At 40.9% G+C, this 26,068-nt stretch overlaps 1 protein-coding gene across 1 annotated transcript; it reads right to left on the minus strand.

Annotated features, from left to right (window-relative positions):
* Nucleotides 1-19: 19 nt before the first annotated feature.
* Nucleotides 20-25,068, minus strand: LOC119898114 (WAS/WASL-interacting protein family member 2-like). The gene is given in 10 exon segments (XM_038712278.1): nt 20-2,195; nt 4,039-4,158; nt 6,774-6,829; nt 6,831-7,020; nt 10,705-10,806; nt 10,809-11,381; nt 12,400-12,549; nt 13,112-13,244; nt 15,476-15,620; nt 24,567-25,068. Coding segments are annotated over 9 exon segments (1,449 nt in total). The 5' UTR covers nt 15,539-15,620; nt 24,567-25,068; the 3' UTR covers nt 20-2,133.
* Nucleotides 25,069-26,068: the final 1,000 nt, after the last annotated feature.

Consider the following 26,068-nt stretch of genomic DNA (forward strand, 5'->3'; position numbering starts at 1 on the left):
AAACAGGACAAGCATCGGGTACCCTTTTTCCCCCATATTTATTTGAAATTATTTCAAATGATAAAAACATGGTTGATTAACATGAAATGACCACAGGGCTTTTTACTCTCAAGAGTGGATAAAGGTGAGAACAGGAGGACTCAAACGTGTCGGGTCACCTGCGTGACAAGGTGAGTAGGCTGTACATCCAGGACGTGCGGCTCCATTGTGTGTGCTGACGTTGGCATCCGTCACCCACGCCCACCTTCACTACAGTACCCGATCTTTACATCCCCAAAATGTTGGCTCGTTGGCAAAACCTCACACACATCCACTCGGCTCATTCACCTGCCGCCCCACCCTATGGCCAAACATCCAGAGAAGTGCGACAGAGAGGCCGCTCTATCAGACCAAAAGCTCGCCGACTGGAACATCGTTATAATCATCTCTCTTTCCTATATTACACGCTTTTTACAACATAAAAATAGATCAATAACTATGATTACCATTATTCCTTAATGTAAATATACAATATTTATTGCATTTTCAAATAAACTTGTTTCTTATTTTGTTGTCATCAACTCCCCCCTAAAAAAAAAAAAAAAGAAGACAAAAATAAAAAGCACTGGTACCGATGGGAGTGACAACAGATTTAGGTTTGTGTAAGGCAAGGACCAGCAGGAGGCGCTGCATCACTGAGAACAAAGAATATGACCTGAACAAGCATTTGCTTGTTGTTCATTTTAGTTTGACTATGATGTAAGTAGTGATTTTAAAGTCAAGCTTACAGAAAAGTAAAGAACCTCCATCTGCGTCAACAGTTCTCCGGCACTTAAGTGTTCCTTTTTCTTTTTTTTTGGTTAGCTTCTACAAACTACAATCTGTACAAACTGCTCCTTGCATAGCAATTGAACATTATATCATCTTTCTCTTCTATATAAAAAAAAAAAGGGGGGGCCACAAGCAGCAAAAGTATAAAGATGGATTCTGAACAGAGCTTTCAGACCGACGACAGAAAGTTGATAAATGATCCCTTATATAAAAAAACACCTCCAAAACTCTGCACCGCAAACCTGCAGCTACACCATCTACACTTGGTCCAGTTCACAAATAATAATTTAGTTTTCCGCTGTGGAGAAACATGCTGGCTGTGTGAACTACAGTTTGTCAGACACATAAGGGAAAAGATTAACCCACTTTGTGATTCTAGATTTTTATGACTATAATCCTGATCTCAGGGTCTTCTGTTTTAATAAGCATCATGCACAGTGTCTCGGTTCAGCAGTTAAGCTTCCGTGCAAAATCACCTGAAGATGGATATAAACACCCCCAAACTACAGGAGAGAGGGGGAGGTACAAACAAACATGAAATAGTCCCTGTCCAAATGTAAAAATAATCGACCAGGCAAGGCTTCTGTCATAACTTGGCACGTTTTCCAGTAACGCATTTTGTTCATGATCAAAAAGAGTCAATTGTATTTGGGACATACACGGAAACTGTCCTCACTCTGTGCACTTCATTTGACTCCACCTGCATTTGGCACACTCTCACACAGAAATTCAAACAAACCCTCACCTGGCACTAGCTGGAATGGCTATTTAAGACAAAATACACCCCCCCCCCCCCAAAAAAAAACAAAAACCACCATCAGTAACTCCCACATTCATGGCATTATCAGTATTTTGTGGAAAGTGTAAATCCATCTGCTGAAAACATCATTTCAAAAGACAGTTTCCATTCGTAGTGTTGAATTTTCTCCTCCCGAGGACACCAAAGTAATAAAAATTAAACAAAATAAGATCACCATTATTATCGGGAATATGCATAAAGAAAAAAAAAAAGGTGGAATGCACAGTTTTGGAAGTGTTTGGTCCTGATATGTCGTGTCAAACAGAAGCCTCTGCGTTCAGTCAGCAGAGCTGGTCGCAGTCAGGAAAAAGGTCGAGTCCGTTTCTCGTCTACGAGTGGTTTTTGTTCTCTCGTGCAAAGACCAAAAAGGTGAGCGGCGAGAAGTGTGAAACCTGTGTGCCGTCGTAGTGCCGCTGTGCTTCCAGCTGGTGGTTTAGTGTTAAGTGTGTGTGTGTTTTAGTGTGATTTGAGTGTTTCTCCACCCCCTCCCTCCCAGCTGTTCACCGAGTCGGCTGACTGACAGTTCATGTCCTGAGCTGGGGTCTGGTGTTCGCCGGCGGTGCTGGAGGAGCTCCTCTGTTCATGGCTGAGGGCAGAAGGAGAGACGAGGTCACTACAGGTCAGTTTTCACACTTTAAAAAAACCCCACACTGGTAGAAATGATTAACTCTGTAAAAACAGGCTAGAAATTCCTCACGGCTGCTGCGACATGAAGACAGAGAGGAAGCTGGAAATAAGTAATAAACAAAATAATGTGATGGTAAACCGAAGAAACAGTTCCCAATGTGTAGAAATCAAGCGAAGCTATAGTTTTTATTTTACTTCCTGTTTATTAAGTATTTTTGGGGTAGTTTTTGAGTGTATTTTTGTGCCGTAGTGGAGGGATGACAGGAAATGAGGGGATGCAACAACAAGAACCAGGACTGCGGTCAAACTCTTAACTTCTAACCCACAAAGACGTCTACAGATGTGTTTAAAACTAATTAGGAGAGTCTTTCTACATATATAGATCTGCTTTCACCCCAAAAATATTTTTCTCCTAATTTATTTCCTTTCAAAAGTCTGGGGAAATGTGCAGGTTGGTAAAGTCTTCCAGAATTGTGCATTTATTTATGCATTTCTTCTGACTAAATAATGGATTATAAGTGGAAATTTCTGAACAGGAGCCTGAGGCGAGCTCACATAGTAGTACGACATGAGCATGTTGATGGGGTTTGTGAAATTACTCTTACTGCCAGAAGAGGGAGACAAAAGTTCCACACTGCAGGTTTAAATAACCCTTTTCTCCTCTTGATCATTCATTCTTGTTCTTGTTCTTGTCCTGTGTGTTATTCACGCTTTAAACACCTTTTTCCCCCTCCACTGCACAAATAAACCTGACAGCACTCTCATTAAGCAAAATGGAAATGTAAGAGTGCACCTAACGCATAAGCAGCGAAAACAAGGAATAGATAAGTCTATTTAAAAGAATATTTTCTCCTCCATCAGATGTGTTTAAATAAATTCTGTAAATTCATGTTAACTAGTGAAAAACAGGCTTATAATAAAATGTTCTTGAACAATCACAAGTTAAAGGCCCCCCTGCTTTATATTTTCCCTGTAAATGGGACCATAATTTACTAAATGAACATCATTCTGTGTTGAAGAAGACTTGAAACTAACAATAAATAAATAAACTGATTAGGAAAGTGTTTACTGAGGTAATTAATCAGCTGAGAAGTAGCCTCATTTCCTCATACACTATGACTTATTTTTACAACCAGTGGAGTCGCCGCTGTAGGAAGCCCAAAAAAAGGCTTTTAAGAGGAGAGACGACGCTTAAAGGATCCCTTAGTACAACTCTATAGGGAAAGCCCGTTAACGACAAAGATGGTGGTTTTCCTGCTGCTCCCGCAAGAAAGCCAATGGTCTGCTTGTAACAGCTGAGGTGGGAAACATATTAAGCCAATCGTCTACCACGCAAGCATAGTAGTCAAACTTTTTCAGCGGTTTTTATCAGATTTTACTGCTGCAGTTTTTATGACCAGTGAAAGTACAGTTATGGCTCTCTCCTCATTCATTTAGATAGGGGGCGTGGTCCGAAATAAGGCGTTAGCAAGAAGGCTGTCGAGTTACAGCACTTGCCTGTAAGGGCTTTGCTGCGAGGGGCTAAACACTGAGAGAAAAAAAACAACAACACTGCACTAAAACTCAGTTCATTCACACATTCAAGTTCCATCATTTATTCCACTTCGGCATTTATTAAATAAAACTTGAACTGCAGTTACCAAATAATAAAATTACTTTGTGAGCTCATAGGTGCGTGAGTGCGGTCAAGAACAGGTGAAGCAAACAAAAATACCATTATGACTTCCGCCCCAAACCCTGGTGAATGCGCCCACCACGTACAATATCAGTGCAGTTAGTAATATGAATGTGAGGAGACTTACAAGGGGGTCCTGCAGTACCCTTGTTGGCCTTGCTGGGGTAGACCTTGCTGAAATGCCTGTACTCCTCTGGAGGTGGAAGGTCCTCAATAGGGTGGAAGTTGAACTTGGATTCAAAATCATCTGAGGGAAGAAACAAAAGCAGCTTATAAAATGCATATACATCAAGTTACCAGTTCATTACAAAGCACAAAGCTGTTAGTTACTTAGTGGTGTTGTTTTATACTGAGAGGCATGTCTGTATGTCAGTTTATGAGAGGGCAAAACATAAAACCTCAATAAAAGTCAGATTACTCAATAAAAACATACATTTATGGTACATTGAAATGCCATTAAATATCTGTTATTGATTGCTTTTCGATTACACAATACTTTACACGTTAAAGATACATAAAACTACAAGAACAAGAACCTTTGTACTCACACTTGTACTTAATTAACAATGTTTTGTTCCTCAGACCTTCAAGTAAAATTTGTTTGGTCCCCAACACCTGTGGCTTTATGGTGGGCAAGAACATTCTTCAAGATATTATAGTATTTTGACAGTTGCATATTTTTACTGCAGCAGATTGAATTTAAATTTCAAAACAGTGACTGTGAGGTTCAACTGCTGACTTTCTGCTTTAATTTGATGGTGTTTACATCCACACCTGAAACAGTGAAGGAACTGAAGCACCTTTTCAAAAATAATCAGTTAAACAAAATAAATAAAGTCTCTTTTTAAATATTTTCTGTCAAGTCCTTTGTGAAAGAGAATTCACAACTTTTTGCTTCAGCTATGAAACATGTGACCAGTTAGTGATTGACTTTTATAAGACGCCTTGGTTACCAAGTGTATTTAGCATTATTATACTGCCACATAGTCCCCACATATTTGGGGACTGTGTATAAATAGTCCTACACTGTACGGGGGTGAACGTCCCAATAACACCTTTAAAAGGAAAAGGAAATGTTTTCACTTAATACTCAACGTGCTGACATATAATATAACCAAACAACACATCATTGTCCTAATATTGAGGCAGCGCTGTATAACCCGACAGGTACAACGTGAACCTTAGACAGTAATCTAGGACCCGTCCCTGCCCTCCTGATTTGTTCTAGTGCAGGAGGAAACAAAAAAAAGGGGCTCATTTGCATGTCTGGCTGCAGTGGAATATTTAACTACGGCCATTCATCACAACACAAGGTCATAAACTAAACCCACGTTAACAGCAAGTGTGACAGAGGATTAAACACACGGCTAAAATGAAAAATAGTAGAGGCCAATTCTAGTTCAACAGCAGAACAGCTGGTGCATTTAAAAACAATTCACAGAATATAATTTCAAGCCTTCATTTTAAAAGAGGTATCAACGCCGTGGGTCGTTTTATTTTCCCTACGTCTCTTCACATTTTAAATCTCCTGCCAGATTTTAGTCGTGGCACGTGAGCTCCCCTAGCACTGGCCCCTCTAAGACCCTTGCCTGGCTCCGCGCAGCGACAAAGACTAAAACTAACACTGAAACTAATAAAAACTAAACTAAAACTAGCAAACCCACGTTAAAAAACAAAACGAAATACACATAAAAACTAGTGAAAAATCCCAAACTATAATACACTTGGAGAGTACAAAACATTAAAGATATTTTGGGATATTAAAAATAGAAACTTCAACAATTTTACAAGTGAAAAGTTCAGTTTACTCGTCACAAGGATGATGACGCGCGGTAAAAGAAGTGGATGGCAGAGAAAGCGTGATGAAAGTTGCTACCGAGTTGCATTATGGGAGATGTAGAATCCTATATTTTTTTAAGCCTGACCTATACTGGAGACTTAAAATCAGCACTTGGCTTCGGACGCTGTGATTTTGATCTTATATAACAATTAATAGTAATTATCTCAATGGACTTTTCATATAGAGCAGGTCTAGACCGTACTCTTGTAGTATTAAGAAGCTTTTAAAAAGCACTGCTCATCAAAACATAAAAGATTGTGCCTGGGATTTTTTATTTTGTATGCTACACCACACCACCAAGGATGTAGTGTCCTCTTTTAATACTTATGGAATATTAGTTCACTTTACTAATCAAGTGATTTCCGATCTTATTTGTCTGCCACAGCTCTTTCAGATTTTCTATTTGGAAAATGTAGAATATTTTCACATTTGAGAAGCAGAGAATGTTCTGCTTTGTAAATTATTTACCGATTAATGTAATAAATGTTTTTTGAACGACTCAACCTTTATCTGCGCCATCTGTTCTTCTAAATGTGTTCATTTCGTGCAATTTAATTTTACACTGGATGCTATTGAAAACTTAATTATACCACTGATTCCCTCCCTGGATCAAATAGGTTTAGATTGGTTTTCTTCTTTTCCTAGTAGGTTTGGTCACATTTGCATTTGAACCACCACCTGAAGCGGCAGAAGCCCGACGTTTCAACAATAATTATATATGTTCTTTAATTCTAGCTAACTATAACAACCTCTCTGTTCGCTCACCAACTAGTTTCCATGTAATCTCAAATCCAGCACGCTCTGTTTGCGGAAGGCGAGTCCTGTGTTCCTGATATTAATGATTTCTGTGAATTTTTAATCCTGTGTTTACACATTTCACTAACTCATGATATTTACTTTCATATGAGTCTGTTATTTCCCTGGAAAGCAGAAGTACACAAATCTTTTAGCAGCTCTCGATGGTGGGAGCATGACTGGGGAGGAAGGACATTATGATGCCGAAGCGGTCAGTCCTGACTCACCTATGACAGGCTTGGAGGAGGAGACATGGGAGTGTCCGTTCCGGACTGGCGGGGGGTGGAGGAGGTCCAGCTGGGGTTCGGGAGGAGGTGGAGGATGTTGAGGAGGAGGAAGAGGAGGGAGGCGGAGGTGGTTTGCTCACTCGGCTTTGGGTCTCTGAGGTCACAGAGCTGTGAACACGGTATGGGGGCGGGGGAGGAGGGGCGTCCCGACTGCCATTTCGGGACCCAGGAGGGGGCATCTGGGGAGCTGTGTTGATAACCCACACAAACACAAATGATTAGGATGACATGTATGATGTTACTCTCTTTATTATGGTACACTACACTATTCAGAGTGAAGGAGTGAACTGCTGTTATCCATAAAGCTCGCTTACAACAGCGACATGCCTTCAGATTTCTGGGCTCTTTTTGTTGTTTTTTGTATTTTCCTGTGTTCCCATGAAAATCACATCATGTTCAGAAACTTCCAGCAGCTCCAGAAAAATCTGACTATGAAATGTTCCACGGTGCGTTCGAGGAGGCTCTGACAATATGGGATTTGAGAATAGGTAACAAACAAATATATCCTACTAAATATGTGATGAATGTTCTGTATTGATCTGTACTGTACTGCCTGGAAGGAAGGAAATCAGTCTAAAAAAGTGATGTTAAGTTTTGGAAAATAGTCTACCTAGTCTAGTCTAAGTGACTTCTACCTTCGTAAATCTCCACAGACAACAGAATGGCACATAGAGCTGCAATATTATTTACTTAATTTGATTACATCATTTTTTTATTTCATCATCAAGTCTTTAAAATGTCTCTACATAGTAAAAGATATGTACATCATAATTTCCTAGAGTCTTTAAATGTCTTATTTTGTGCGGCCAACCCTCTAAAACCCAAAGATATTTGATTTTAAATGATATAAAAGAGAGAAAAGCAGCATATTCTCACATTTGAATAGCTGTAACAATAGATTGTACTAAGACTAATCATTTCAGCACAAAACACCTTTGTTATAGTTCTTTTAAAGACCATTTCTGTATTTTTATACCTAGGCCCTATTTTTACATATTTTGGGGAAATGTGCGAGTTGTTCCAGGAAGACGACGGTAGAAACGAGAGTCAGAGTTGGACAGAGGAGTTTGTTTTGTTGGAGTAACGCTAGGAAATAAAGTCTTGCTAGCAGTTGCTCTACGTACACAACAAACTCCTCTACCTCCTTTCCACCAGCGTCTTCCTGCACTCGCCTCTCACGAGACTTCAGAGAGAGACTTCAGTTTCCTGTTAAAACAAAGGGGTATCAGAGGGAATCACTTGTTATTTCCACACCAAAATATTTGAAAATATGTTTAAAAATGCGAAAATATCCAACTGTGTTCATATCATTACGCTACAGATCTCAGTGGCATAATGTCACATTTTAGCAAATCACCACCAGATTAATACCAACCATGACCAGCTGGTAATAGTAACGGCTGTCTGGAACAGAAACAGTTATAAACTGTGGTTTGTGAAATGATTTGCAGCTTCTCCAGACACTGCAGCTGCTGTACAGGACTAGTAACACATCTCTCAGCTCTCTTAAATATCAGAACATTAAAAAGAACATCACAACGAGGAGCAGAGAACAGGAACAATGAAAAGAAACATGAGACGTCTGGCAACTTAATGTAAAAGCAGAGGAGAAGCAGAGACAGAACGTGAGGAGGAATGCTGGAATATTCCACAGGGCTTCAGGAATGCAGAGAAACCAGGCGGCCTCGTGGCGAAGCGCTCCGTCGTCCAATCACAACACACACAGCTCCAGCTAACAAGTGCCTTCCTGTTTTGTGTGCTCGCTCTGAATTCAAATTATGAATATGTTTCCACTCAGCTATAAATCTGCTCTGGGGAGGAAACAAAATCATTATCTTTAAGCTATTAAAAGGATTCATTTGATAACGCTATAGTGTTTTGTAGGTCTTAAATCCTTCAGTATTTCCTTCTACATCAACACAAACATAGCAGCTTCTGGCGTTACACATACGGAGGCATCTAATGCGCGTTATCATCCACATAGCATCAACTAAATCAAGCCTCAACACGCACGCCAACAAATAAATGTCTGATCCACGTATGGAATTACTTTATGTCCGCGAAGAGGCGCACAAAACAGCATGTTAACAACCTGGCTTGGAAGCCACAGTCAGAAGAAGAGGAGGATTTAAAGGTCACAGAGGCACACAAATCGTGTCGCTCCTCTTTCAGAATCGTGCCACAGTAAAATGTGATCACACTGAGGTTTTTTTGCTTTAAGGCTGCTGTGCTGCACTTCGAAGGTTTGGAGATAACGAGTCAAAACTTGCTTTGGCCTCTAAATGAAAATTCCTCCAGCTGAGAAAGTAGAGTGATGTTGTGTTCATCGCTTTGACTGTTCAAATCCTGAATCAGAAGGAGTCGTCACACTCACATCATTAACGTATATATACAGTAAAACAGGTGCTGATGGATTAATCGGTTAACGTTGTGTTCAGCTAAACAGCATTTTTTTGGACAGCGGAGAGATGACAGGAAAACTTTGCTTTTAAATCATTTCATTAAATGTGCATCATAATGTGGTGAGGTTTGCTGTGTTCTTTTATTCATTTTTAATCTTTTGTATCACCTGCTCCACGTTTGCACTTTTTAAAATTGTAAATATGCATATAAAAAATATTTGTTTGTTTTTGTACCCTGTAAAGTAGGGCTGCTCGATTATGACAAAAATCAAAATCAAGATAATTTTGGATCAATATTGACATCACAATTATTTACTCATTGACTTAAGTACACATCACGCATTTATTGAACTTTTAAAATTGAAAGCTTCATCTTTCAAAATTATTATATATGCATTACCCCAAACAGCCCATGAAATAAGAAACTGTAATCCAACATTAGGCTGAGCTCTCTCTCAGTAGAGGGAGAGAGTGCCAGAAACAGTAATGAAGTTTAGCATTAAATACACAGTTGTAGGTTACAGTCTGTCAGCGAGTTAAGGCTGCAAGCTAAAGCAGATATTCCGAATTACGCTGAAATTCAACCGCGGTGTTCTGTCGGAGATGCAGTGACTTAAACAAAGTCAGTGAGTAAAGAAAGTATAAATAAGTGAAGGTAAGTATTTTTTTAAGCTATGAGTACAGCACTAGGGTTATGCAAAATGCAGTAGGCTTGTGCTAATAATGTTGACTAGCAAGTTAGAGCAGTTATAGCCCCGTCATCTTGGCTCGAGCCGAACTCAACATGCAACAGCCTGGCTGAGAGTAAGGCTGAGTATCGTATTCATTTTATAGATTTCGATTCAACTTCTTCATCGAATCCGGTTCTTATTATCATCATCTCGTTTCCGAATCAAACCCCCACATTTACTTTTATTCATTTAGCTGACGCTTTTATCCAAAGCGACTTACAATTGCTATACATGTCAGAGGTCGCACGCCTCTGGAGCAACGATGGGCTAAGTGTCTTGCTCAGAGACACAATGGTGGATGGGTCATAATTAGGGGTGGGAATCACCAGAGGCCCCACGATATGATACTATCACAATACTTATGTCACGATACGATATTACTGCGATTTTAAACATCCTGCGATTTTTTCCAACTTAAATTAAGGAAAACTATTTTTCTAGCAGACTGAAAAAGCAATTGATTCTATTATTATAGCACCAAAAAATAAAATTTATATAATAAAAGATCGATACTTGGCGTTCATGTATCGATACAGTATTGCCACGGAATTGCCCCTACACCTACACAATGGGAATCAAACCCCGGTCTCTCACACCAAAGGCATGTTTTATCCGTTGCTCCATCACCACCCTTAATATTATATACTCTGCGTTTGTGATTCCACGAGAATGAGAAGAATAAAACAGCATAAAACAGACATGAATACTGACGGTTCTGTGTGTTACAGATGGTTGTACCTGCTCTGCGCCCAGGTGGCTCTCTGACAGGAGGTGGTGGTCTGCTGCCCTGCTGGGAGGATGGAGACGGTGAAGGAGGCGGGGGAGGAGCCTGGCTGCGTCCTTGGCTGCCTGATGAGTGTTTTTGTGCAGGGAGTTGTGTCTCTGTGGTAGCTCCGGAGCTCCGCCCACATCTACTTGGGACGGCCCATTGGAGACGCCACCTGATCCAAAAGGTCTGTAAGGAGGTGGGGGTGGAGGAGCGGAGGAGCCACCGGTGGGGGGTCTGCTGGAAGACGGAGGCGGCTTCGCGGAGCTGGGAGAGGTGGGGCCTCTGTTGGGTGTCGGTGGGAGGGGCTTCTCTCTGCTGTGAGAGGAAGATGAGGAAGGTAGAGCAGGTGCTTTCTGATTGGGGGTAGGTGGAGCGTTGCCACGGCCACCTCTGTTGAAAGGTGGAGGAGGAGGTGGGGCGGAGGTGCTGTGCTTCATCCCGCTGCCTGTGGAGGAGCTGCTGCTGTTGCTGCTGGGGGGGCGGGAGATGTCAGGGAGCGAGGGGCGGTGGGAGCGCTGGTGCTCTGGAGGAGAGGGCTTGTTGGGCGGGGTGGGTGAAGAGGAGCGCCCTGTGGGGGGGCGAGGGGCCGCAGGCCGGGACCCTGGGGGCCTCAAGGCGGATCTGCCCACCGAACCGGCTACACCATCTGGAGGAAGGACAGATGTTCAGATGGTGTTTAGGATCACAGACACACGTCAGACATACTAAAATGTAAAAACCACAATTATCTTCATTATCAAGTAATCTGATTATTTTCTTGATTAATAAATTAATCCTTTGGCTTATAAAAATGTCACAGAAAGGTGAAATAAACCGCTCATAATTTTATAGAGATGCTTGTTTTGTCCAACCCAAAAAAGAGTGCACTTTAACATTTAGGAGTCAAACAAACAAATCCTCACATTTGAGAAGCTGGAAACGACTGACTCATTATAAAAATGGTGATTAATTGAGTAATTGAGTCAGCTCTCATAAAGTATATAAAATTTTCAGGTTACGATATCAATACATATTGTCAGTTACAAAAACATTGCTGTTAAAAAAGACATTGAACTAATTTGAGCCCTCCACCTTTTTAGAAGTGAATCAATATTTTACGTTTTACATCCTCTGCATTTAACTTCTCTCAGCAGTAATAAGGAGGTCAAAGGTCACAATCACTACACTTTCTTCTTCTATACAGGTTCTAGCTGTAAATATTTTATCTCTAAAATAAGAAAGTTCTAGTCTTTCATTCATAACGCACATCCCTCGTTCCTCACTGCACCGCAGATACGTTTGCTCCGCCAGAGATGAGTGGACCGGAGGGAAAAAAGGGCCATTAAGTAAATAACCATGTTCATGTTGAAATATTCTCCCTGCTGATTCATACGTTGGTCTTTAAAACATTGTGTGTGAATTGTTGTAGTTAGACTGTGTTCACTTGTTGTTGGATAAACTTCAGACAGATTATCAATGACTGATGTAATATTAGCCCACTCACTCTCTTCAGAGGTGGACTTTGACTTCAGGTCCCTTCTCTGGTTTATTCATTTCAACAAATGATAAGATGATGCTTTAACCAATAAGAGTGCAGGCCATACAGAAAACAAATTTGTAGACAAACAATCATATTAGAAATAAGCAAATATATGATAAATCCAACACACAAAAAATGTTTTTACCTCCAACTGGGCGTAATTTTGGCACACCTCCTTGGAAAAGGCCTCCCATTCCCATTGGCCCTCCGCCTCCAAAACCTCCACCACCACCTCCTCCGCCACCACCACCACCACCTCCACCGCCACCTCCTCCTCCTCCTCCTCCTCCTGATTCTGGTGAGAAGAGGAGACAGGTCAATATACACAAACATGAAAGCAGAAGTAGAAAAACATTTATTTTTGAAAGAAGAGACAAGCGGTACCAGGTGAGCTATCCAACGCCCCTGAACTAGAAATACATTTTAATATTCAAATTTTTGGAAAGAATGAGAGCTATTCAACATCATGGTACACGAGACAGGATACGTCTGCACAGACAGAGGGGAACAAACTTTTATCAGCAACATTTCTAATCTTTACCAAGTCAGAAATATCCTTTAATGATACTGAATATCTCCATATTTATTGTTTCGTGAAAGTGTGTTACTAATTAAAATAACTTTAGATTGACTAGCCTTTAATAAAGGCTATTAAATCTGCATCATTACAAATATCCCTTTCCTGAAGATTAGTAGAAATGTTTTATTTATCTAGGAAATGGAAAGAAGATGACTCTCTTAAACTACTCCTGCTGACGTCTTTAGATACATCTCTCTTTGTGTGTATAATTTGAATAAGCTCACTGTTATACATCAGCTCAGGTGTGTGTGCGTGAAATGAACTTGCTGTGACTCACTCTCTATAATCGGACTGCTCCGGTCATTGATCGCAGTGACCTTCTTTAGCTTGGCGCCTTTGCAGATGTCCGACAGCAGCGCTCCCCTGCCTTTAGTCTCGGAGGAGCTCAGTTTGGGAGGAGTCGTGTTCGCCTGTGGAGGAAGTTAACAAACCTACAATCACACCTCCGGTTCCTCTGGTCTGAACCACAGTGGAAGGTTTATGGACCTGAGGTTTATTTGGGTTCACACTGCACAACAGAGAACCAGCTTGTACACAAAAGTCACATGACTTGGTCACTGGTTTACTGGACAGCAGGTCACACATTCTGGCAGATTTTGACTGCAGTCCCTGAAACTGTTTATTTTTCTATAATTAGCTTTCTCTGATGTTACATTAGCACCATCTCAGACTTCAGGTAGGACTCAAGAACCAATAACCTCACAGACTACATTCACAAAGCAGGCCTTAGTGCTCAATTCCAATTTATTGCCCAGATCTGATTTTATTGACTGACTGTTCACATTATTATTTCTGCATTTGCAGCCCATATCAGACTCCAGTGTGATCTGGCCACGGCCTGAAAGTGCACCGCATCCGCAAAGGAATAGTAAGACTTCACATGCCACAGAGGTTAGAGCCTACGGCTTTATTTTTAAGTTGATTTAAGGTGGAAGAAAGGGAATGGATCACTTTGGCCTGCAGTCTGAATGCGGCCTTGAGTCTTGTTTAAGTCCTGGTGTGCTTTTACAGTGTGTTAATAGTCCTTCTCTTTCCATCCACCAATCCAGTCAAAACAAATGTACTGTGATTATTATAATTAAGTCTTTGTGTGAATGGAATTTTCTACAGATGATGTGAAAGAAAAAAATTAAACACAAAGCATTGACTCAGCTATTGGGACTCCACAGCAGCATTTTAGCTGCGTATCATAGTTGATCTCAGTCTATATTAAAACGACTGAAAACGCACATGTATTGGCCGTTCAAGTACACTGGGCATGCGCGTGCTGGTGTAAACATGAAGCAGCTGGTCTAGTAGTTACAGAAGATTTGGCGAAAGAATAAAGAAATGCAGACGAAGAATTACACCAGATTTTTTTTTGCATGGACCAATAACGAGCTTGGACTGTTACTGAATGTAACACGGGAGTTTAAAGCGACGGTGGCGGCGGAAAACCGACTGCGAGTCGTTGCAAAGTAAATACGCCAACATGCACAGTACGAGTGTAGGCTATGTGTGTTATTTGTACGATACAAGACATTTTAATAAAAATACAAAATCAAAACTCTGTCTGTAGCATCGTGTTTCTGCTTGCGTGACTGATAAGACCGAATCAGAGAGCCAAATGTGTGCGTCTGCGTCATTGTTTCTAAAGAGCTCAGCGACCAGTCGTTGTGTGTGAACTACACAATGACGCATCAAAACGGCTCCCCAACTCATCATGTGCCACATGCCAAATATCTGGAAAAGTCGGCCGACTCTACATCCACATCCAGCCAATGAGAGCAGGCAGCTACTTTTTCACCAAAACACTTTTTACTCACCTCCAGCTCTCTCTGTAGCTCAGACGATCCCTGCTACCTGCATGTGCTGATCCATCCTTTCACCCAGATTCTGTATCTTTATAATTGCTATCTTTATAAAAACCAACAACAGCTGTTTCTTGGGTAGGTTCCTGTCATTTCCCGTTTCACATTTGACATGCGTTTTCTTGACAAAATGTGGTTTGGAGAGCAGCGTCGGCTGACAGAGCCGCTGTCAGCTCGTGTATTGTGTGACCCCCTGTCACCGATCAGTCACGTAGTGTGAACGCCACAACCACTTCAAGACTCCCGTCACAAGACGGCAAGTTGCGTAGTGAAATTTAAATGAGCTGTTCTGTTGGGGGATGCAGTGACTTGAACCAACAGTGAGTAAGAAAAATAAATAAGTAATATATCGTATACATATAATAATATATGTATACGAGTAGAGGAAAAGTCTGCTAAGCTAAGAATGGTGACTAACATGTTAGAGCAGTTATAACCCCGTGATGTCGGCATGAGCTGAACTCAACACGCAGCAGCCAGGCTAAGAGGGAGTTTGGGCTTTTAGGGAAGGGCGATGGCCACCGCTGCAAAAGGAAAGGGTTGAGCTGGATTATAACAAAAACAAAATGAGAGCATCGTGGGGGAAAAACAATGCAGCACAATAATCATGTTATCTAGATTCTTTTGCCCGACCGACAGCAGACTTACTGCAAATGTCTCACTTATGTCAGAACTGAACTGCCCGTGGATTAAGTATATTGAACTGAATTATCAATCGTATAATCCCAGTTTCTGTGGCTGACACCTTTGCAGTGCGATGTGCTGTGTGTGCGTTCAGTCCGATCACTGACCTGATGGAAGGTGGGGGGAGGCGGGGGTCCTGGGGGAGGAGGGGGAGGGGGAGGAATAGGCATCCTGTCCCTCTGTTGGCACCTCTCTGTGTGGGGTAAGGACCGGTGACTTCACCGTCTCTGCTGGGATGACACACACTGGCTCCTGCAAAACAATTTCAACTGATCATTACGCTGAACATTTTTAACTGCACAGACTCGCTGATGGCAAACTCTGCTTTGCAAGTCAGTGTAAAGATCCTGTTACTCATGAAGCAGTCACAAGTGAATAATGAAATTTACAGATGCTGCGGCCAGAAAATATAAATAGCTCCTTTCTTGGATACAATAAAAACTTTAGTGAATAAAAGTTGAAGCGCTTTTTGGCATCAATAGCTCCATAAGAAGGTAAGAAGACTAAGATCTGAACTACTGTATAAAGAAAGCTAGATGTAGTAAATGTATAAAGTTGAGCCAATATTTAACCAGATGTCGGCTTGCTTTCTTGATGTACCCTGGTGTGGGGTGCACCAGCACTGGTAGACTTCTTCAACATTTATCACAGAAAGCCTAGACTACTGATAATAATCTTTCTACCTTCTGTGCAAATGTGTTTGGAAGCAATCTTTGGTTTTAAGAAAACACTCTAAAGGAGGATGGGATGGCTACAACACAGAATATTTACTTTACATAACTAAAAAGGAATAATTTAGGCAACAAGTATGTAGCTGCAATGTAAAATCCACAAGGCTCCTCCAGCTGTCTGACCACTGAGGGGTATAAGAACCTCAACCTGGCAGTAGGTGTGTTTCTATCCACCTCTTTGTTTCTGCATTTTCAATTTGCACCTAAACAAACCTGAACATGAAATCAAAATATTAAAGTTTTTAAGCTTGGCTGAGGTGGAAAAGTTGGTGTAAGTGCAATAGCAACAGACGTAGTGAATTAATCATGATGCAGCAGTTGGTAACAATTGGACACCAAATGCAAAATCTTAAGCATGTCTTTCTGAAGCTAGTACACCACAACCCCCCCCTCAAAAGTTATTCCGTACCCTTTGTCATCATGCATCTTTGTTACTCGTTGATACGAGCGCCATGACATTGAACCTACTGAGCCCAAAGCTTCGTGTGGAGCCGGACGTGTTTTGTAGGATACGAGGTTGTTGGCAAAGAGGGATGGGCAGATTGGTGTTGGTTGTTTCTCAGCCATTGTGTTTGCAAAACCTCTTCAGCCGCGAGATGAAGCATGCATAAGGAGGGGGACTGATTGACACTACGTTAAAGACTGTTGCAGGCTGCGATTGGTTGTTTTGACTCGGGAGAGGTGAATTCTTGCAAATGTTATTAGGAGCAATAGCAGGAGTCATAGCAATCAGATTTCTTTCAATTCAGTTTTATTTTATTTTTATTTTTTTTACAGATCATCTGTCATCAAGATATCCCTACCGCTGCTTTAAACGTCCACTGGAGAGACAAAGAGGACAGCAGATGAAAACATCAGATCTGTGTGGAGCGATGTAGAGACGAGACTGTTTACTGAGGTAATAAAATCAAGTTAGAAGTAGGGGTCATTTGTCATAGACTTCTATTCAATTGGACTACTTTTGCAACCTGCGAAGACGCTCCCTGCTGGCCCGGAGGTTCCCGCTTGTCACAGGCACAACGAACAGAAGACACATAAATCTTCTACTTATATACAATATAATATATACAGTATATTAAAGTGTGCAATTTCACTTCCCTGTACAGGTGGCCTTATTCACGAGCAAATTCATGCTTCTGAACTTAACCAGCCAGTGAAGAGTTCAGTCTGCTGTAGTGAACAACTTCATTACTGCCTACGTAGCAAGGACCAAGGGACATAAGCCGATGTATAATAGAGGATGAATGAAAGTGCTTTATTGTGTAGAGCACAATATTAAAGTGCTTTTTATTTTGGCTCCTGTGGCAAGAAACACAGACTATGAGCCTCTCCCTCTGTCAGTCTGTTAAAGTGACTGTGACAGTGCCCAGGATGACTCACATGATTTCTGACAAGACTAATAGGAAAAATGTCTCAAATGACGGTAAAAGCTTTGACTTTAACTGTAAATGTCAGAATAGTTAATAACACAAAATAGATCTCCCTACAATTACAATAAGTTAAGACAATCCTATTTGTGATGGGAGTCTGACAGTGGACCTGCAACTAAATCCAATATGTGGTGTTGTAACATGATTATCACAGGTGAGGAAACTCACTCCACCTATATTGTAGAACAAACCCTGAACAGGTCAAAACACGAGATCACCAGTTGCAAGATGCCTGAAGCTAGATGCCAACACGTCTCATCCTGCTCCGTCACAGGGGAAACAAATGGCCGAGGTTTAATGTCCTCTCAAAGAACAAATTCTTTGTAGGAGGAAATAGTTGCTGAAGCAGCTCCTGCGATGCATCCTTGAAGTGTGCGGACAATACGAGCATTTCGACAAGAATCCTAAAAATGTTACAATGCCAAAAATTTAGCAGTCTATACCAATATCAGTAAAATCCCACAATTTTTGATACCAAGGTAAAAACAAACAACACAATAAATCCCATATACTTCAACTTACACATTAAATAAAAACATTTGAACATTACAAAGAACAACTAACAGTTGTGAAAGTTGTGAGAGGATGTCCAGAACAGATGAGATGGTTTGATGTCAATATACACTGAATATAAATTATACCAAATTATAAATGCAACACTTTTGCCCCCATTCATCATGAGCTGAACTCAAAAAGATCTAAGACTTTCACTATGAACACAAAAGGCCTGTTTCTCTCAAATATTGTTCACAAATCTGTCAAAATCTGTGTCAGTGAGCACTTCTCCTTTGCTGAGATAATCCATCCCCTCACAGGTGTGGCATATCAAGATGCTGATCAGACAGCATGGGCATTGCACAGGTGATCCTTAGGCTGGCCGCAATAAAAGGCCACTCGAAAATGTGCAGTTCCATCACACAGCACAATGCCACAGATGTCGCAAGTTCTGAGGGAGCGTGCAATTAGCATGCTGACTGCAGGAATGTCCACCAGAGCTGTTGCCCGTGAATTGAATGTTCATTTCTCTACCATAAGCCGTCTCCAAAGATGTTTCAGAATTTGGCAGTTCATCCAACCGGCCTCACAACTGCAGACCACGTGTAACCACACCAGCCCAGGAGCTCCAGATCCAGCATCTGGAGACCAGCCATCTGGACAGCTTCTGCAACGATCGGTTTGCATAACCAAAGAATTTCTGCGCAAACTGTCAGAAACTGTCTCAGGAAACTCATCTGCATGCTCGTCGTCCTCATCCGGGTCTCGACCTGACTGCTACTTCACACAACCATTGAAGAGGAGTGGACCAACGTTCCACAGGCCACAATCAACAACCGATCAATTCTATGTGAAGGAGATTATGAATTGCAAAATTACACAATGCGTCTTATTTAGCTATCAGCTTTTAACTTAAACTTGAGGTTGTTTTAGGCATGTGCTAACTAACAGTCACAACAATAAATACTGCTTTCAAAAATCCATCTTTTAATGAACGTTTCTGCTGCAGCAAAACAAAGTTCCACTGAAACCAAGTCCTGATCTCTGCAGCTGATCTGCTGTTTAGTGAGGGAGCAGTTTACACGCCAGTACTGCAACACACCGGGACAAACTGACACTAAATATAAAGAAAGGAATAAAGTCATGCATTACATTTTCCGAATTTCCAGGTCAATAATAATTGTATATTTTCCCTAACTCAACAACTCACAAAAAACTCACTGCGAGTTTGGGGCGATTAGCGCCGCGCCTCACGCAAAGACAGGAGAACTGTTTTCTCTTGTTTAAAAAGTGTGAAATTATCCAATGTTGTGTAATCTTGCAAACTCGGCAGCAACACGTTCTCCTTTTGGGAACGTCGCCATGAGCGATGCATCGTTTGTGATTGTAAAGTCAGGGCACATCTGGAATATGACACGGTCGTTGTGTATCATAATTATGTGCTACTCGCCATTAATCAATCAAACAAAAAAATTGTAAAAAACGTTACAGCTCATAACATGAAGTAACACAGCTTTAACGTGAAGCTAGCTTGCTAACTAGCTTTCCAACACGAGTATTCATCATCCACAGAGCTCAGATGCTCCGGTGTTTCCAGGAAAGCTCAGCTTTGCAGATGCTGCAGTTAACCTTTTGGCTGAGTGGAGAGTGAAATGCTCCCACACTTTGGAGGTTTTAGGTTGTGAAGGTTACTACCAGCGCTGATGTATTGTTGTTTTAGTAACTTTACTGTTCACATCACTTTACTCTGTTACGGCCCGATAACATCATGAACAAATCAATAATTGAATTGTATAATTCAAATCGATTTTCAATTTACAAATTTAATAATTGATTTTTGTCGACTAATTGTTGCACCCCTACTTCCAATACATTGAAAATGCACATTTTCGAGTGGCCTTTTATTGTGGCCAACCTAAGGCACACCTGCAGCCTGCTGCACCAGTGATACGTAAGTTCTACCTTAAGTTATGGTGCAAAGTCCACACTAAACAATACGTTGAAACTAGTTAGTTAGTTTGAGAATGATATTTTGTTGCACCACTGAGACGTAAGGTGCATCTTAGCTACTCTGGTGTAAGGTCCATACTAATCAAAACAGTGTTGCAGAAAATGATGTTTACACATCCCATGGCCAATCAGTTCATTACGGTTTTGTCATCTGTTTGTCTCTCTCTCTTTCAACGTTTGCAATACTGAAGAGGCTATGGGCTAATTAGCAACAAAACACCAACAAAAAGGTAGGCCTACATATACAAGGACAATCATTATGATTAGGTGATAACTATAAAACCTTAATCTACAGCTAGTCCAACAGTGACAACGAGCGGTAAAACCGTTAACTACAACATAGACGTAATTTAATGGTGCCCGTAACCAACGGTAAAGTATAACGGGCAGATGAAATTGTAACATTATAACTTCTGTACGCGTAGGAGCCATTATCCCCCACATATTTCAAAATTTTGCCCAGTCACCCCACCTTTCAAAACGATGCGCCATGACAACCACTTGACTATTTTATGGAGGACTTACACCCATTAAGGACTAGGTCTAAGATTTAAGATGCAACTTATGTCTACGATGGATGCATTTCAGCTGGTGCAATATCTGAGAGAAACAGGCCTTTCATATATAGAGAAAGTCTTAGATCTTTGAGTTCATCTCATGATGAATGCAAAACCAAAAGTGTTGCGCTCAGTATATAGTCAAATATTAGGGCTGGGCATCGCGTTAACGCATTAATTAATTAACGCCGACAATTATTTTATCGCATGTTAACGCAGTTTTTATTTTATTATTAGTTTGAAAGTCCCTTGCTCACTGGCTCTGAATACACACAGGAGGGGCGGGATGTTGATAAGCCTGCAAATCAGCCACCCAAACAAGCAGTGCAGGGAGGCTTCAACAGACTACGGTTTCATCTTTTTTCCGTATTTTTCCATCCGCGATCCGTTATCACGGCAGCAGGTGAGCCGTTTGCTTAATGATGCAGCCTATCAAACAACTCAAACAGCCGAAAGCTACATCTGCACCCTGTGTTCAATGTTGCTTTAACGTTAACTGGTCTGTGCTTGTAAAATATCCACTGCGACTTGTAACGTCATTTCAAGTTTTTAACCGAGTGAAGTCTGTGCGAGTGAACACACGCACCAACCCCGCTACACATATAAACATATTTGTAGACACACAAGCAGCGAGGATGGCGGTGTTGATGCTGAACTAAAACTAATCTTGCAAGGTATTGTCATGAAATTTGGTACAAAGAGTCATGAAGCTCAGAGGATGAATCCTAGTGACTCTGGTGTCTTCACTGCCTACGAGGAGGACTGTATGTATGTATGTATGTAGGTGGGGTTCATGTTTTGCAGAAATCCTTTCCTGAGTGGATGAATTTGAAAATGCAGGCCTTGCATTTTACTATTGGAAAAAAAAAAGCTGTAAGACCGGTTGGGGGTCTGTGTAGTAGTAAAGTTAAGAAAACAACTTTCTGATGATCACACAATAAACGGTGCTGTCATTAAAAAGGTATTGTACTATGGCAAAGTTGAATAAAACTAGTTCATACGTGGAACTGACACACATTGTTTTCTCATTCATATGCAAATCTCATGCATGCAAAAGACCCCGGAAAAATGTGCGAATGGCAACAAGCGCTAGATGTGACGTAAAATCTAGGATCGTTAATATTTACGCACCCAAACTTTAGATTGACCAGCCCATGTTCCAGAGAAGCGATCATACTAGCTCATCAAGCTAGAGCTAGAGGTTGTTCAGTATGTCTCACAGATGCTAAGGGTCTGCAGATGAACAGCAGGGCAGTGTTGGGGTAGTATGGGGAAGCGGGTTAGGGGGCTAGTAGCCGGCGACAACAATGGTGGCAAGTTTTGAAGACGAGCTGACAGACCAATGCTGCAATTACTTGTATGATACATCATTGATGGTGCACAGTCACAAATATTCCATTTCAGAAGTAGACCTGCAAAAATGAATGCAAACAAGTCCGAGACGTTACGCCCATGCATGGCGGAAAACAAAATAGTAACCTACTCGAGTGTCGCCGTGCGTATATTGTTTACATCATGCAAATCCAGAACTTCAATATGATCCTGTGATACGAACCACCCATACCTGAAACGGTTTTAAAAGTGTTACCTCCGCACACAATGGCTGAGGTCACATCTCCCCAAACCAGTTAGCTGTCTGAGCCCATTGATGGCTCATGCAGGCAGTGTTGGCTCCTCACCCCACCCTCACTCTCTGCTCCCTTCCTCAGGCTGCCTGGTTGAGTGTCCAGGCAGGTTTTCACTGAGGGAAACCAAGAGGAATCTCACCGAACAAGCTCGCTAGTCAGTCGGTGACGTGGTTTGAGCAGAGAGACACAGCAGCACAAACAGAAACTGAGAGTAGGGGGAGTTATCTCTCCTCTGGTGGAGAAAGAAATGTTTCAAGATCTGCTGATTGCACAAAGGCTGAAGCCACAGACTACTCTGAATCCCAGTTTGCATTACGCTTGTTATTATTCCACTAATAAACAGAATAATTATCCAACTACTATTAAAACATCTCACTCAATGACGTCATTCTGTTTGAGACGTAAACCTATAACCAATCAGACAGATAAAACCCTGTCATGTGAATGTTTTAGATTAGTTTTAGTGCAGTCAAAACAAAAACCAAACACTGCCGGGCTTTCCGGTATTTATCAGCATTTTTAATCACACTGCATCTAATTCAGAGCTGCAACAATTAGTTGATGAACTGCTTGATCCATCAACAGAAACTTAATCAAAGACAATTTTGATAGTAAGTTAATCAACGTATTAAGAAAAATGTGCTCGTTACAGCTTGTTTGATATGAATTTATATAGAAAACAGTTTTAGTTACAACATAAATAAGTAGTAGGACATTAGCTTGGATTGTGGTAAACATCTGATGGGAATTTTCCATTTCCATCGACATATTGCACACTAGATTGATAAACGGATATTAAAAATAGCGGATCATTGCAGCTGACATTACAGTACTTTCTATTTTGGACACTCACAGCCGAGATGCCAAACTCCGATCCTCTTGCTGACACAAGTACTTCGTAAAAACATTAACAGATGTAGGAATTATTGAGCGTCTTAAAGGGATCGGAAAGAACACACACTCTGGAGTGATTGTTAGTTAGTTATGGCTTTCAGCAAAACCTCTGAAGCATGTATGTATTTACAAAACTGACAGCTATACGCTGGTAAAAAAAAACAAAAAAACCCCCAACAGGTCCTGACTTTTGACCCCTATAATCTGACTAATCCTTTCCATACAAGATCAAAGTAAAGTGGAGGTCCTAAGTAGGTCATGATGTTTGGCCTCCATAAAGCTGTACACCAAAGTTTCCCCACATCAACAGAGAAACACAACCAGGGGGGGGGGGTAGGAGGAGGAGGAGGGGCTGTATGAGGAAGTCAGATGCTTTTGTGGTTAAGGAAATAAACTGAGCAAAAAGGCCTGCGGCTCTGTATGTCTTTCTAGGGTTTTTTTGTGCCATGACATAGCCTGCTTTGTGTGCTCTCACCTACTTTCCTGGACAGATTGTGCCATTCGGCTACATCAGTGGTTCTCAAAGTGGGATCCGGGGTCCCCCAGGGGTCCTTGCCAGGGCTCCTTCCCCAGTAATAAAGGGAATCTTTTTTTTTTTTAAATACCATCCATAAGAACACTGACTGAATGTATGACTATGAGTGGTGGCCCAAAGACAGTGGAATAAACTTGCCTTGGTTATCAGGTTGTCCTCCCACCACCGAGACTTTTAGTCTTAAAACCCTTCTTTTTTTTTTTTTATTTGGCTTTTGAGTCTGTTTAGGGACCCTTGCAGGGTCCAAAATCAGCACCAGCCAAATGCTGGTAAAATATGCTAATAGTTTGTAGATTCACTTCACTCATGAGCCCGAAAAACAAATGGTAATCTATTGAGTGGCTGGTACACTTTGAGCATTCACTAGCCATTGGCTGATAGACAAAAAAGTTAATTTGCACCCTCGACAGTTTAACTGTCTTGTTTTTCTGTTTTTTGTTGCTTGTCATAAATTCATAGGCTTGCTGTATTTATTAGTTTTATTTAACTTTAGTTTTTATTTTAGTTTAGTCAACATTGGTTGAATTTATAAATGTGCTTTATAAATTCTTATCAAATGCGTGTCGTGGTCTAATTTGTGTCACATTAGTGGTCCTTAAGTTTGAGAGCCACCGCTTTTCATTCCTCTGTAACTTGCAGCTGCGCTAACATGAATTTCCCCATATGAGGGATTACTAAAGGCTTAACGTTATCTTATCTTAAAACCATAAGTCAAACGTGTTGTTGGACAGATCTAGTAGATTCCCCCGAGAGACAAGAGAAACATGCAAGTCGAGTGACATCCAGCTCAGTAAAACAGGATTTATCAGGCCTGGGCAGGTTTGTTTAGCCGCTCCCAGGTAACATTATCGTTAGTTACCTACCTGGCGATGGCTTTAAACTTAAAGTTAGCTTCAACATCCTAAAGGTTTTACTCACCCTGGCTCGAAGAAGAGGAGGTCTGGTAGTCTCGTCCTCAAAAACAACATGAATGGAAAGTGCTGTTGTGGCAATCCTTCGTCTGGACAGAACAGAAATTAGGATGGGAGTGGGTTGCTGGTGATGTAACCGCAAGCACTCGCAGGTTAGCCCGGCTAACGTTAGCTTGCTGTCGACGGGTTAGCAGCTTCAGCTAGCGGCGGTTGGAGAGGAGCTAGCTGCGGCTAGCTGTTAGCATCGAGCTGTTTACTTTCCAGCTGTCAGTGTCAGCGCAGTCCGGCTGCCTGTGGGTCCCGTTAACAACAGTTCAGAGTATTAAATAAATGCTGGCCGCGTTTAAGAGTCACTTTCTGTAGTTTCAGGTAGCTACGGAAAACTTTGCCCGCACTCTTGACCTGCGAGCAGAGCCATAACGTTACTCCCCGTTCTCACGGTTTTATCTGCCTCTTCTTCCCAGAAACCCGGAAACGGGTCGACCGACACAAAATGGAGGCAGATCTGCGCTGCGTTAAAGTGCGGTTGGAAAATCCAGTTTCCAAACTTCGAGGTCCCCTTAAATACTTAACTCTGAAATCTAAAATTTCTTTTGATCATAGCAGAGGGCTGTGTGTGTACACAGTGTGGATATATTTTCCGTAGATAAATCACATTTAAAATTCATCTAACGGCCCATTTCCCCTAAAATCGAAGAAACTCAATTCAAAAAACAATTAATAGGAAAATTAAAATCTTTAAAAAATTAATATAAATAAAAAATCTAGTTTAAAAAAGTAAAGAAAATAATGACAAAAGACAATTGAGAAATTTTAAGAAAAACGAAAAAAGAAGAAAATTAAAAAAAGAAAATTCACAATCTTTTAAAAGAAATTTAAAAAAACAAAATCTATAATCTAATCTAAATCTAAAATCTATCCACTTGCTGACTTTCTTAGAGAAAAGGTTTAAATTTTAAGTTGATCCCTATGTATTTTGTGAGGTGGCTAAGGAGACTTTTGAACACATGTTCTTTTATGTCCTGTGTCCAAAAACATCTGGTCTGATTTACATAATGGTTGTCACATTGATTGATGACTTTTAATTATCACATTTTTTCTGATTTGGTTAATATAATTGTTCTCATGGGTAAATATCACATCCATAGTAGTAAGTGGAGATATTCTTTTCATGGTGCCTCATTGAAAAAAAGTCGTGTCTAGTTTGTGTGTTATTATATCAATATTAATAAATAAATTATAGGAACGTTTAATTAATGGTGCGAAATCACGTATTGTAGGCTATAAAAATTTTTGATATTGGGTCATTTGTAATATGGTATTAGATTATAACTGTTTGCTGTCCATGTAGGTGAACTAGGTTAATTAGGATTAAGTTATTTATTAGCAGTAGGTTATTGGCAGTACAAGCAATATTTTAGGGTTTCAGATAATAGTATAGCTACTGGTGCAGTAACAACTCTAGGACAAAAATCACTTTGAGATAGAAAGCTTCGAACGTTTCAGCAT

The sequence above is a fragment of the Micropterus salmoides genome, unplaced genomic scaffold, assembly GCF_014851395.1.
Source record: "Micropterus salmoides isolate LMB-PRFRI ecotype aquatic unplaced genomic scaffold, ASM1485139v1 Ms_hic_scaffold_1, whole genome shotgun sequence".
In the NCBI taxonomy this organism is placed as follows: Eukaryota; Metazoa; Chordata; class Actinopteri; order Centrarchiformes; family Centrarchidae; genus Micropterus; species Micropterus salmoides.